Below are 15,886 nucleotides of genomic sequence, written 5' to 3'. Positions count from 1 at the left end.
CTTCAGCTCTATTTGCTGTAGGCCAGTACTTCGTTTAGAATAATGTTAATTCGTTTCTTCCTTCCTGTTTTTAGGATCTCAGTTTTAACCTTCAGTAAGCATACCTAAAATAGTTTACTTGTGTACTGTAGGACAACTAAACTCCAGCGTCAATAAATGGAGCTGACATACTTTTCAATTGCAAGCTGTACATGTCTCATGACTGCCTTCTCAATCAAATATCTTACCTTTTAAGAATGGTATGTGTTTTCTCCATTGCGTATACATGCTAATACCCGTTAAATAATGCAAATAAACCAAATCTACCTCAAATCAGTAATAAGAAAAAAATCTACTGCTCAATATGCAGAAAAAGCGCAGAACTTCAGGTTTACATTATTGTAACTTGCCCTATTAGGCCTTGGAAACACAAGAAGTTGTAGATAGAACCAGCAACTGAGCTCGCTTTGACACTGGATGTTATAGAAAGAATTCCCCCTAGGGAAGATATGAGGAACTCCTGATAAAAACACCACCGTCAAAATCTCTTTGAAGGCTTCTTTAAACTGCTATCTGCTGGTCAGCTCATACTTCATGAGGATACAATGAACAACAAGCTAGCTCAGAATTGAGTGTTTCATGGTCTTTATTTTGTCCTCTCTCAGAAAAAAGTTACCATTTCTTTGACAAAGTTTGGAAGTAGTATCCAGAGACTGCAGGATACCATGACACTTATCTGCTGTCAACAAATCCATCCAACCTAAATGAAGCCAGCCAAAACCCACAAAAATGGATTGAAAAGCTAAAGCAGATAAATTTCATGCAAACCCACAAAGCGTGCCAATAATCCAGCAGTGATGGTAATGTAAAGCCTTTTTTATTTAGTAAAAAAATAGTGGTTACACTCTCTAAGGGCACCTACTACATTATTGGGGGGGTGGAGGGCTGAGGGAAAAAAAGAAACAAGAATACACCACCTGTATCTCTTCTCACAAATATCATGAGCTTCTGGATGATTACACCATGTCTGACACAGGCAGTAAAAAGCTACCCCGAGCTGTTGCAGACTTCAAAGTGTTGAGCATCTTTCTCATATCTGACCTACCAGTTGCTCATTAGGAAGTAGATTTTAAACCGCCATATTTGGCATGAAGTACTGGAGGAAATGACTACTGGTATCAAGTGCCTAGAAGTAAAATTAAGTATTTCATTTCAAGATTGAATGCAGGTATAAAATTTGTTTATTCATGTATTCTGTTTCTGCCCATTCATCTTACAAGAACCTGCAAGCACAATTTCTGAAGGGAGTGAAAGTCTACCTTTCAATCTCTGATAGGTCTATAAATGTTTGATTGCTCTTAAGAACCCCCACCCCATTTCTATCCTCTGTAAATTACACACCCAAAGTAACTTATCAATTAAAAATCTGGCCTTAACTGATGTTGCAGTATCTCAAATAAACACTACTAAAAAAATATCCCCAATAATAGCAAAAAGCATCCAAAATAGTACTTTTTTAAAAGGTCAAGAAAGATGCATCTTTCAAACAAGAAGAAAACTGAGCGCACCCTTCTTACTGTACACAGCCTTCCTAAAACCTAGTTGCAATGCACTGAGATTTAAGAGGTGTGCAGCTAGCAACAGTCCTTGGCAAATAACAGTCATATCCAGGTTCCATTCTGGAACCAGCTGTCTACAGATAGCGTGGGGGGAAATGAAAGGAAAAGAAACAAAGGCCGGAATCCACTTAGTATTGCTTGTGGAGGTGTATGTGCTTCTGGAATATACAGAACCTTTCCCGTCTTTGTTAAGAGAGCATCTAACTCAACATTTAGAAGTATTATAGTGACCACAGAAATATAAAAGTTAATCACCAAATGTATTTAATGTTGAGAAGAGTTACATCCTATTCCATTATCTGTGCAAAGCTTTCATCATTGCATGATTGTGTTTGGTTTTTAAACTCTTGCCCTTAACACTCTGGAGAAGGTTCCTCTCTGGCTGTACGCTCTCAGGGCACACACACATTTAGTCATTTAGACAAGTGCTAAGTAATAACACAAAAAGAGAAAAAAAAAAGTTTTTAAAGCTACACACACAACCCAAAATTTAGGTATTTCCTGGGTTTTTGTAGAACAGATCAACAGCAAGTTCAGAAACACATGCCTGACATTTTCGTTTTATTCAAAGGCAAAATATATCTAGTAGCATAGAAAACAAACTGGGTTCAATCCTTACTTGGTACAAGTTGAGGTTAGTGTAGCTTTAGACCACCTAAGGATCTAGTCCACTAATCTACTCCCCACCTGCACCCAGCCCTCCAAAAATCTCTGCTATTTGACAGGGTGTATTTTCCATTATCTTGATTTGGATTGTTTTGATATTTTAAAACCTTTTAAACCTTTGAAATCAATAAACTGATGTTCTAGTCTGTGATCTCTGAGCGGCGTACCACCATGTTATTTTTCCTCACATCTTCTGCTATTTAGCAGTAGGTGAGTAAATTAAGAGCCAAGTTTTAAAATTTCCACCTCAGCCTATAGAACCATATCCCTTTTTACATGTGACCCATTAAATCATAACCCCAATCCTACAAAAATGGGCCTTTTGTCGAGAAAGATTTCCAGCGATATCATTTTAAAGACACACTATCTAGAAATAAAAGAATCTTTCTCCTGAGATTGTAATATTTAGAGATACATATTTAGAGCCAAAAAGACAGTATGTTTCTTTAACTGGTCTGGCTGAATAGATGGTCCCAAGTACAAACAGCAGGTCCCAGCAGTAAAGCCAAAACAGCAGAAGCTGGTAGACCAACAGATGGGAGTCTCTCTACTGAGAGAACAAAATAAGAACAATTCTTGACTGCTGCTCATTACTTCCTGCAGGACTTGCTTTGTATTGGGGTACAGGTGAGAGAATTTATTGGATTTTTTGTTAGAATACTTTTCCTGTACATTAAGATATACAGCCATTAACATGCAACCTTTATTTTCCCCACCCAAAGCTAAACCATTTATTCAATATTTATTCAATATTGTCTAAATATTTCAATTGCATTCATTATAGTGTCTAAGCACCTCATGCGTTTCGTTAGGGAAGATGAAATAGTCTCTAGCATGGCTGGAAGCCCTACTCCCTTGTTAGCAGGAAGTATTTTCTCTACAGCTTTTGTAATACAAACTGCTTGGAGCTGTTTGTCTATGGATATTTTACTAAATCCTACCAACTACACTTCTGAATCCACCTGCAAAACAGCATGCATACTTCATCCTCATGCTGCCACTCTTTGGCTGATTGGTTTTAATAGCGTAGATGACCTGGGGAATGGTTTAATGGATTGTATGAATACACTTCTGGTACATACATTTCATTTATTGTATGTCAATTGAGAAGAATTACAGTTCCAAATATGCAGAGCTAAGACTATGATTAGTAAGTATCAAAGAGATACATCCTTCACTGCCTGTTTAACTCTACTGGCAATGAAGCTATTTGCATCAGAGAAATAGTACTTAAACAGCCTGAAAACTAACTTGAGCTTAAAGGGGCTCTGCTCAGAAAACTGTCCAGTTCTAGATCAAATAGAGGATTAAGAAACTTGCTTCAATATAAAAGCTATGGCAACATGACAATATTGAGTTACATAATGTAACTAATGTAGTACACTTACATAAAGTCTGTAGAAGAAAATACAGAACACACTGGCATTTTACTTTGCCTCTAATAGAAGGTTACAATTCTAAAACCTTGTTGGTAAATACATTAAAAACCACAATAATATCTCCACGTCCCCAAATCAGACGTTTGTATTACAATAAATGAATTTGCAATGCACACGTTAACAGGTTTCACAGAGGCCAAAACTGTAACTTGTCTAGAGCACCAACGTTAGAGAATTCGCCTTTGATCTTTGTGTTTTTAAACAAGATTCACACCTGATCATTTTTGTAATTAAATGGCTGTGTGCAAACACCACTTTTTTTTTACCTCATTCTCAGTTAAGGAAGCTGAAGGAGATGAACTCTTGCTAAAAGCAAGAGTTGAAGATTCTGCTGCTGAAGCCCGATTTCGCTTCTTCAGAGGTTTACATGCATCAGACAGATTTTTCGTTGCTGTAAAATAATTTTGGTTTACAAAGTGAAGTTTGGAACTTTAAAACGTTATCTCCCTGAAGCCATTTAAAAATACTCCTTTGGCTAAAGGAAGGAATGATTTAGGGAGGTCTTCTGGGCACCTACGTGGGTCTGAGACAACATGAAGTAAATTTCTGAAACCTTGTGTTTTGGCTTGATTTTATAAAGAGGTTTCTATCAGTCAAATATGTACTAAAAATGGCTACGGAATATCTTCCCAAAGCTCATTTCTATTAAAATATCTTGTGGCTTAGACCTCTTTAAAGCAGAGGTAACAGTTATCTCCTCAGAAAAACATTAGAAGGCCTACATGATCTCATCACAATCTGAGTACCACTAAAGCTTTGTTAAGTTAATACATTGGAGCCAGGTACCAGACATTATCTATGGCATGTCCCCACTTCTACATCGTGCAGAACTTGCTGAAGCTGACTTGTCTTTGGCAAATCATTATAATACCTAAAGAGGCATGCTCTCACAGAAGTGACCTTGAACTTGAGCATCATTAACAAGCCTAACTTTTGGGGTTTGGTTCAAGGTTATTTAGAATTCCCCTTGCGCTCCACACTGCCTCCCATCAACCATCATTTAAAAGGACATCACATCATAACTGATTACACTGATGGTCACTGCACTTCTTTTATTGGTCTAATGCACAATGACAGATTGGAGCAGTAGGATTTGCATCAGTGCTCGCCAAGATCACAGGGCAACAGCTTTAATTTGGTGCCATCAAATGGTGAACTTGTGAACTGCTGCTCTAAATCAGCAATACACAACTTCAGTCAAATGTAACGCTGCAAAATGGTGGTAGTGGAGGAAGAGGGCATGTCCCCCCCGCCCCATCTGTGGCACCGTGGCTGTAACTGGTTATGGCATCAGCAAAATTCAGCTGCTGCCTCGGACAACCTGTTTAAGTTATTTAATTGAAAAAGTGACATTAAAACTTATTCTGACCACATTACCTGACTGGTTCTTTTGTGAAGAGGAGGTTTCTGTGACCTTAGAAGAGTTTGTTTTGGCTGTTTTGTCATTGCTTGTCTCCCTCTGTCACAAAAAAAAATATGAAAAAATAAAAAAACTCCTAATTTATGAGTGGTTGGATCAATCTGGCAATTACTTCTGGATTTATGCTATTCAAAAGAAAGTGTCTTTACAAATATCTGAATGGTAATGGAGTTAAGCTAGCGCCATTTAAGTGATTTTTAAAACTCATTTACAGCACAGGGTACAAAACCATAAACAAAGGAGAAAATTAAAGACCACAATATTCCAGCAGCCCACTTATCCATCCCAAACTCAGCATACCGAAAGGGGAGCTCTAAATGAACAGAAAACAGGTAAATTACCCTTACTATTCTTTGTCTAAAATAGTCAAATTAAAACCTTCAATTATTAAAGGTAAGCTGCAGGATTAGTATATAAATCTGAGAATAAACCCTGTGCATTACTGTAAGTCTCACAGAGGCTTGCTTTCAACTCCACAACTTATAGCAGTGCCATGGTTTAAATTACTATGGTTAAGATTGTTTCAGCATTTCCAAAAGAAAACCCCCTACTTTCAAGGGAACATAAATTTGCTCCAGATGGAGAATTTATCATTAAAAGTTTAGGCCAAAAACTGGGGAAGGTTTTGTCAAAGCTTTGTCAAAATCACACTCTGTCCCTTACACATGCCACTATGTTTTTCCTTTTTGTATTTTACAAATTCATTCAAGTAAGAAGTCACCAAAATCATAGCCAAGAATGCCTACCCTGACAAATGCTCACTTAGTAAGAATAATACTACTGCACAGAAGGTTTTACATACTTTATAGTCTTCATCTGACATTCAGCTTTGCAAAAGATGTGCAGGCAAACACCTCAAAGGCCAGAGAATTAGTTTCCTTTGTGAAAGCAAATATGAATGGCTACTGCACTACAGATGTGCTACACTGTGCTTTTACCGGCTTCTCAGTAGATAACATGCCCTATCACTAAAGCCACCACTAGAGCTCTCAATATCAGTTTTCTAAGATTACTGTTACACTTCAGTGTAAAAATGAAAGCAAACGTACAGTACAGTTCACTCTTGAATTTAAAGCATGCTTTACAGAACCCCCATTTTGTTAATGTGCACTTTATGTACATCACGAAAGCACGGATGAGCGAATTAGTTTTTCAAGACTTCCATATGGGTACTTATGGCTTGGTTACTTTGTGCGAGAACATTCAGATTTTGTCAATGAGAATTAAGGACAAAAAGGAGAGGATGACTCTCATGCAAGAAGTAATGAGAACACATCATTAAAGTTCCTCCTATCCAAAATGATTGTAACAAAAGCCTATAGGTAAATTGGGAATAGCAGAAGGAAGGTGCTTGGTTAAGAGTTTGCTTTTTGAATCATTACATAGACATTTTCACTGTCATTCACTACATGTTTTACTAAGCAGCAGCACATACAGCTAGAAGCACCCTGGGCTGGTGAATGCAGGAAAGAGACTTAAGAGAGAATTCATAAAAGAAACCACACAGCAACGACTCCACAATATACAACCCTTCTGTGGACAGAAGCACAAACACAGCTATACGAGTTTAGAGTTTCCAAACTACCTGATATTTACACACACCAGATTCCTAGTACCTAGTTCTGATAAACGGATCAGATAGAGGACAACACTTTTTAAACGCACATTACTAAGCATTATTAGTGGTATGTATCTTCTGGAAATAATTAATCTCATTCGTTTTCCTGTTAATAGTCACATCTGTGCCACAGCATCAAAGGTATCACGACTTCCTCTGCATGAGCTACACTGCAATCACCTTTCATTCTGCTTGGGATAATGCAGGCTAATTGCAGCTTATGAATGCTGGTGGGGTAGTAAAGAAGTAACTTCAGGGGCAAGCAAAACAGGGACTTCAAAGCAGGAATTAATTACAATAAGTAAACTTACTTATTCCATGGATCTAGTGTATTATAGTGAATCCAAATCAATTAGAGAAGTTTAAAAAGGACCCAAAAAATTCTCCTAGGACACAAAATGAATATTCAACAACTAACCCGTTAGAGCATGAAGTGCAAAAACTAGTTTTGGCCCTCCTTTTCGCAAAGGTAGCAACATTTCTGAAAGAATTATCTTTGTCCCTTGCTAATAAGCTCATTAAGCTTGGGTATCTGAAGTTCTCTTTATTTTTATACTGAACTCTAGACGAGTTGTCTCAATACTCACAATATCAACAGAGGTACTACAATAACCAGCCTACCAAACACACTGACATAGGTGACCTCCATAATTCATTTAAAAAATAAATCAACTACCTTTCCTTATATTAGGTTGCTTCATTTAATCACAGTACTACTGAAGTCCTGAGATGAGGTCTGTGATACACTACAGTACAATACTGAAAACACTTGAGCTAAGCTTTACACACAAGTAAAACCCATGAAGTTTAACCCATGGTTTACATGCATGACTAAATAAACTTGTGCTTAAGTCTCTACAAGATTTGGGCTGTATCCATACCCATAGTTTCAGTGACCTATGTACAGAAAATCCTCATCCTCATAAGCAAGCTAAAGGAAGGAGCCTGCAATTTGTGCAGTAACTATACTGTAGTATTTACTGCAGCTCTGTAAGTTAACAAATGGGTCAGCATGCCACCCTAAAATGTTCTATAGGCTTCCAGCTCTTGAAAAGTAGTTTTTCTGTTTTGCTTTGCTTGTTTTCCTCTCTCCCCCCCCAAAATTGTCAAAGTTAAGTATTGACTAAAGATATTTTTCTACATCTCTGAACTCCAATTCAGGAGGAAAGAAAAAGAACTACAAAGCATGACAACACAGAAAGGTCATGCCTCTGCACGTTCCTTAGGGAAACAGATTTAGACACACATTTTCACCACAGTTTTAAGTATCAAGTGCAATTGTCATACACCTCCATCCTCAAAACCAAAGGAAAAAAACCCCACAGCAATAACTCACATTTATCTCTGAATATTTACCAGAGTTTGGCTACTTTATAACCCTGAAAACGGAAATGCTGACAAACTTAACTACAGCAATGTGATTGGTGCTGCTATAAATCAACCCAAACAAACCAACGACATAATTACCTTCCGATTATTCTGTTTATCCATCCTGAGTCTTTTCCTAGGTGCTTCCTGAACTTCAAAATCTTCTGTAGGTTCCTTTGTCCTCTTTTTTTGTTTTCTTTTATTTCCATGTAAGTTACCTTGGGATGGGGGATGGGGGAAACTTACATGAAAAATAATCTAAAACCCACTTTCAAGTTATTTTGAACTGATCTAGTTATTTAAGTTACTTTTCTTTCAGTCATTATTTTTAAAACATGGTTAAACATTAACACAGTTTAATGACCTCTTAATGCTTAAGGTCTGGTTTCTGGTGCTGAAGACTAACTCTAGAACACATCCAAATCAACGGCTTCATACTCAAGCTATTTTAGAAAGACAAGTCTACCTGTATAAGCACTAGTTTAAGGTCTGAATATTACTGCCCAATATTTGTTTCATATTAGCAGAGTGCACATGATTGATCTATACAGCTTTTATCTCTCCTTCCACTTTGTAATAGTGTCTTATCACTGAATGAATTTTTAAGTCTCCTCCTTAAGTCTCCTTAAAGTTCTCCAAATGATGGAGATACTGGTGACATCTACTAAGGGGCCTCTGGAAAAGACAAGATATCACCAACTGTACAGATTAATTCTCTTTTCCTGGTATGGCAGTTCCAGACTCTAACAAGCTTACTTTTATTTCACAGGAGACTATAAGATCCCCTTCCTTTGTGAACCAAAATCCTAAGAACAGAATCACATTGGTCATTTTAAACCAACGGACTTATTCACATATTTAGATGATTGTTCACAGTAAAGTTCAAGCAGCTGCTAAAATTACAAAAGATCAGTGACTAACCTACATACCCCTTCCACAGGTTCAGCTATTATTTGCACTCACTCTACCTCAAAAAGACAGATGAAGGTTTAGGAAGTGGTCTGTTCCATCAGGATGAAATGACAAAATTATTACACTTTCCAGTACTCTATTTTATGAAGCTACAGAGTATTATTAGCATGAAGATTGCAAGCTCCAAGGGCACAAACATGTTAACTGAAAATTGCCCTATAGCTACAAGCATTCTATTCCAGTGGGAACAAATAGCTGTAAGTATAAAAAAATATAGCAACTTGAAAATATGGATAATTTTCAAATTAATGTTCTTATCTTAAACAATCTAGGACATATTCTATTATCAGACTCAATCCACAAAGCAGACTGAAATGGCTCCAGGAGAACCTGCTACTTACAAAAAGCCAGCAAAAGAAATCCCACAATATTCTTCCAAGTTTAAGATAAGAGGATCTGGGTAGGGAATGATTGAACTGACATGTTTTCATCTGCAGATAACTATAAATGTACACAATATATGTACTAGAAACACCTGGTACAGGTACAATTTCAATTACATTTCTTGCAATATGACACTGAGGAAGGTGAACAAAATTCAGCACTACAGTGTTTAGATATTTAATTTGGGATCCATTAAAATTCTAACGCCAAGGAAGACAACATCTGAGATAAAAATAAAGAGATTATGATACGTGGGCGATTACATAAAAAAATACACTCAATAGCTACTTATAATGATGAACTATTTGCACACAACACAAATTTCAATTACTTCTGGATCTTGATCTCCTTTTAGGTGAGTCTTGAAACACTTTACGTTTGGCCTCTCCAATATTCTTCAATGATGAACCTTGAGAGATACAGAATGTGTTTTTTTTTTTTTAAACTGATATCCAAATATTTAACACTTAAAATTTTAAGTTAAAAACTTTTCAATTTTCCACAAAATGTTATTTCACACACACACAGATAGTTAACAAAACTGACTGCCATTTTTATACAAGTTTTTCCAAGTCTCACAAACTTTCAAACACTCCCTCTCATTCTTGTCATTGCCCAAAGCAGCACCTGTTGGCTTCTAATACTTCCATCGTAAGTCTTCTTACAGTGCTGTAAAGCTATTTAAATTTGAACAATGCTCCTAAATTTGATAAAGTTCATGCAAATGCCAAACTATCTTCCTCCTCCTTTCTCAAATAAGTGACTCCAAACCCCCTCCAATATTTTGCAATATAATTGAGACTGTTTATCAAACCCAAATGCTAGACAACAGCAACAAAGAAAGAGAGAGAAAATAAAGAGTATTTACAATCTTGTACAATGTCCTACACACTTTGAGTAGCACAATCAAATGCCAAATGGATGAAAGTTTCAGCATAAAGTTAGGAATACTTCTTCCTGAGTTGATGGTGAGATGAGGTAATATACTTTAGGTATATATGAAGAAAAAGTATAGCACTGATTAAACTTTTTAAACCATTTCCTAAGTATTCTATGAAGAAAACCCCTCAAATTTTACTAGTAGCAACACTTCGTCTTCCCTTCCCACCATCCACTCGTACTGGCAGTGGATGCAATGGCAGCTGCTTATGGGCAGAAGAAGAATGAGAAATCAGCAATCTCTAAACAGTAGGTTTACATATAACAACTTTTCAGAACAATGAGCAAGAAATGTAGACTTCATGGGTTGTGTTTATTGTAACCATTGGCATTCCTTTGCTATTGGCACAAACACCAAGAATTAAAACTGGAAAACAGTGAAAGCTGTTTTCCCTACAGGTCTCAAATATGTGCTTAGTTTAACGCCACTATGTATATCAAATTTAGTTAGAGTACACTAGCACAGTTTTACGTTTACCAGAGTCTTCTTCAGATTTGGGAGAGGTCACTATGGCAAACTTTGTGTTATAGCGAGCTTTCTGTTTTTCACTAAGCATGTTCCACTGCGATTCGAGCAATTCTTCAATCTCCTCACTTGAAGCATCTGGATGTTCAGCAACCACCTACACATGCAGAAATAGGGTTGTATTAAAACAAGGTGACCATTAAAAAGAATGGTGTACATTCACCTATCGCTTTGAAAAACTGGATACAAACAAGTTATCTAACACTTATGCTGAGACAGAACCAGATTAAAACCTTCTGTATCCAGTTTTCCTTTGAATAACCACTTCTCTCTCTTCCTAAAAACAAACAAAAAAATCTATAAGCATATGCAGAGGTATTAAGAATTCTGGAAGTATCTATTGGCCTTTCAACATTCAAAAAATAGAGTAAGTGTAAAATCTTGTCTTGCAGTCATCAAAAAAAAAAATTGTATTATTTCTTGATGAAGTTTAAATCTACACCACAAAAGACAAACGAGTAATACTGGAGTATATGTTTGCCTGCAGAGACATCCATCAATTCATAGGAGAACTCATTAAACACAGAATTCATACACCTGTCTTAACAGAGATTTACACCCGCTAGCATCTGATGCAACATTTCCCTGTATTAGTTCATGATTTTACATTATGTACATTTTAGGAACACAAAGAGTTGTGCATTTTTTTCTTAATAATATGAGCATGACATATAGAAGCCATCAACAAGGAACTTGGAAGAGAATTTCTAGAGATTTATTCAGCACAAACAAAAAATCAGTATTAAAACCAAAGAAAAATTCTCCCAAACTCATTCACTGTTCCCATACTTCTACTTAAGGAAACACAGATTTGATTAATCACAGAACTCACAAAGCTCTAAGATTATATGATTTACAGAAATGAAACAGTAGCTTCAAAGCAACCCCTCTCATCTCATTATCCAGCATTCTCCAAAATCCTATTACTGGAGTGATGCAACCAATATCCCAAAATCATGGAGCAAGTAAAAACGAGGCCAACAAAGCCAAGTGTTCAAACAGTAACACCATTCAACAGAACCAAAATGCAAATTTTCAGTGATAAGGGAAATGATTAAACCTAATTTCTTAGGAGTTAGTGTCTTAAAATTTCATTCCCTGTTGTCAAACTGGGTAAAAGTGTGACTGAAGCTACTTCCAGGTTTACAACAGCTGTAGCACCTTCTTTCCATTGGGATTATTCAGTGTCTAGTAGGGAAATTCATACTGTAATTTTTCCCTAACAAGAGTATGAAGAGTTCTCTTGCTTCTATCTGGTATAACCCACCTGCATAAAGCTTGGAGAACACAAGAACCTTTGGAGACCTGTACTCAAAGCTTGATTAAAATCCAACAATGTCAAAAACTGACTGAGAGGTGGGCATGTAGGCAGCCCTGCAAGATACCCCTCCCACAAATCTCATTTCTTTAGGAATTAGCATCAGTTTTGACCATTGCTGCTAAGAATAGGTCATTATGCTCAACTAGTGCACAGAGTTATTTAATTCTCTAAGAATATATCACCAGCTTTGTTCACACAAATGAGATATGCTTGAACATCACCTCTGGTCCCACCAAAATACAAATAAACCCAACTTTCAACCGACTATGAAATGATGAGCAAAGTACACTCATGGTGAAGGGATTCTTGCAAAGAATGCCTCCAAGGAAAACGGTCATCAGTCATCACCAAAGTCTTCATACAGTAATAGTCCGTCCTGGTATACATACTGGAAATCATAGAATAGATAGGGTTGGAAAGGAACTTAAGATCATCTATTTCCAACCCAGGAACATGGCAGGTCCTTTCCAACCCTAACTATTCTATGATTCTATAACCCCCCTGCCATGGGCAGGGACACCCCACACTAAACCATGTCACCCAAGGCTCTGTCCAACCTGGCCTTGAACACCGCCAGGGATGAAGCATTCACCACTTCTCTGGGCAACCCATTGCAGTGCCTCACCACCATTACAGTAAAGAACTTCTTCCTTATATCCAATCTAAACTTCCCCTGTTTACGTTTTAACCCGTTACACCTTGTACTATCACTACAGTTCCAAATGAAGACTCCCTCCCCAGCATCCTTTGGAATACTGGAATATTAGAAATAGTGGAAATGATTTATTGTGTATCTTGATGCACATGAAAACCATGCACTTCTTCCAAATACTTATTTCTAAGTCTAACTATGCTACAGAACACATGGAAGATCTTTTCTTGGACACGGGAATTAGCATCACTACAGGTGTGGAAAACACAGTTAATTAGACCAGGCATGTCCTAGCTCATTAAGCAGCGTATTAGCTTCACTTATACTTGCCTTGATGTTCAACAGCTCCTTACACATGCAGAAAGCTTTAATCATAAGCCCTACTAGTGAAATTATCTTTTGATTTACCTCAAAACAGGCTCAAGGCCCAAATCAATGAATTAATATAAACAATATAGCTGTCTGCCTCTCACTGAATGACACTTTCATCTCAAGTCAGACATTCCTTTCTAATGACTACTATGGTTATATTTCACAGAGGAACTGCATAAGAATGCCAATATTACAAAATATATCTTTACTCCTTTGACAACAGTACAAAATACTTCAGTGTGTCACTAGAACCATGAACGTGCTCCAAGCTTTCAACACTTCCCTCAGGAAAACATGCCTCTTAAATAATTAAACGTTTTCCAGCAGTTCACCCAGTGCTCCAACACCCATCATTAATTCCTAAAATTTCCAACTATTCCTCACCTCCTATGCCCAGAAGATGTAACACAAAAAATAGTAATTAATAAAATCAAACTCATCTATGAATCCTACTACCAAACAAAGCCAGACTCCAAGCAAGACACACCAGAAATTGCTCTACCTCTAAGAGAGCTTGTAATTATTAGAGACCCCAAAAGAGAAGTCATCAGTCATTCTTTTCCATGCACTTCCATCCCTTCCCAAGTCTGGGGCCAGAAAGCCTCTTCTGGATCCATGATTCTCCTTTCTTCTAAGTTTCTACATGCAAATACTAAAGGAGCTATACACTAAACTCTCAGATACCACCAATACAAGTAGCTCAAAAACAGATCTGGTTTTTAGCCAGCGTTTCCACTCCTTCTACAGCATCAGAACATCTACAACAGCAACAAAACGAAGTCCTGGATGGAAACCAAACCATGCAAGTTGAACTAGGTAAGCCTAATGGAAGGGTAAACTCCAAAGACTAGTTAGGATATGATCACCAACTTTCACCAAAGGCACAAAATTGCCATTTAAAAAGCAACATGACAGGCTGAAGTGTACACAGGTAACAAGTTCTGTGCAATAAGCATGAATATCTAATATGGAATTTCCCACTTTGCCAGTTAACTGCAAATCAAGAGAAGGGAACGACAAGTTCTGCTGCCCTGATTGGGTTACAGGGACTATTATCTGCAGTCACCTGATACCTGCAGCTTTCACAAACTAGTTCTGCTCTACACACAGAAGCGCTTCTGTACCAATTAGAATGTATCAGAGTCAGCTAGATTTGGGTTTTCATGATTGATCTTATTAAAAGGTATTTTAGACAGAAATGTCAGGATGATTTGTATGTATATTTATACACCAAACACATAGTATTTTGAAACTTGCTTCCTTCTACTGAACTCTGAGCAACACTAACCACTACCACCAGCAAGATTTTCAAGTTTACACAAGTTTTTCAGTTTCCTGTAATGACACTGAAGACAAAGCAATTCCTCAATGTCAAAGACTGTAATAATCTTAATATTTTCCATCTATTAATTTGAGAATTACTGTATAACTGTAGTAGGGAATCCAGCTTGATAAATGGCACAGAAAACAGAAATACCAACAGCAGAGACTCAGCATGTCTCTTCTGCGGTAAGATGTCTGGCTAAGAGTCCATAAACCCAGTCATAATAATCTCATTTCTTCCAGAAAACTAATTTCATGTCCCTCAGTATTGCACAAGACTTCTTGCTACCTACATTAAAGGCCAAGGAAATTCCTCCTTGCCACTATATAAGAGGTTACTTATAGAAGAACTGGAAACAGAACTCAGGTCTCTCAAATGTGAAATAGATGATTTATCCATACAGTTTTTCATAATGAATATGTCAAAATCTGCATTAATAGTCTGGCTACAAACCTCTTTCCTTCCTAGAGCCAGCAAACTGAACAGCCAATGCTTCTCTCAATTTAACCCAAGCCATTAAAAGGTATGTGTAACATTTTCTTTCTCAATATTAGCTTAAGTTGCAAAGATCTAAAAAGATCCTAAGTTGAACCACAACTTACTGACTTTGATACAATAGAATCTGTTTTTTCAATTTCTCATTTATAAAGTTTATATCTATTAATGCTTTCTGACATAAATATCCTCTAACAAAGTTAACTATTCAGTAGCTGTAGGGTGTGACAAGGTCACCGCTAACTTTCTGGTCCTTCTGTGGCTATTACTGAATACTACAAGATTAGAACTCATGCTTCTTTCAGTGTTTGGAAATGTACTGCAAATGGAGCAGGTTTTAAGGAAGAAAACTGAGGGTCATGATTTTAAAGTAACGAGCTAGAACAGCAGTACTGCTTTTATACTTCAAACCATTTTCCCAAGAAATGTTGATATTAAGGTATTTATATATTCTACCTTGTCTTCAAGTATAATCCTCTCAAGAGGACCGCATTTCTGTCCCAGCAGACTGCACACTGACAGTGATTTTCACAAGCTTTGATAACTAGATTGTTTTGAAGCTCAGCAAAAGATTCTAGGTACATAAATGGAGCTTGAGCTCAAAGACGAGGGAACCAAAGGAATTGAGTCACATCTTCAGAAAGAATGCACAAGCTAACCACAAATAGATTGCTATAAACAGCACAACCTTTGCTATATTTGCCTAAGTGTATGTTGGCATATCTATACATTTTACTTACATAAAAAATATTATAGCTAATACAAGCAACTTATGGTCAAAGTACAGTGGCA

General features: G+C 37.0%; 1 protein-coding gene across 1 annotated transcript in view; it reads right to left on the bottom strand.

The window, feature by feature from the left end:
- NSD2 (nuclear receptor binding SET domain protein 2) overlaps positions 1–15,886 on the bottom strand; it is a gene marked incomplete at its 5' end in the record, with an annotated part of 58,935 nt that overhangs the window by 21,460 nt on the left and 21,589 nt on the right. Inside the window, 5 exons of the mRNA XM_080635190.1 lie at positions 3,970–4,094; positions 5,081–5,162; positions 8,209–8,327; positions 9,797–9,874; positions 10,883–11,027. Coding sequence (XP_080491316.1) covers positions 3,970–4,094; positions 5,081–5,162; positions 8,209–8,327; positions 9,797–9,874; positions 10,883–11,027 — 549 coding nt within the window. The remainder of the gene's footprint in view (positions 1–3,969; positions 4,095–5,080; positions 5,163–8,208; positions 8,328–9,796; positions 9,875–10,882; positions 11,028–15,886) is intronic.

Source organism: Psittacula echo (genome assembly GCF_963264785.1).
Source record: "Psittacula echo genome assembly, chromosome: 1".
Classification (NCBI taxonomy): domain Eukaryota; kingdom Metazoa; phylum Chordata; class Aves; order Psittaciformes; family Psittacidae; genus Psittacula; species Psittacula echo.
Note: the sequence above shows the minus strand (reverse complement) of the source record. Positions and strands in the feature narration are given on the sequence as shown.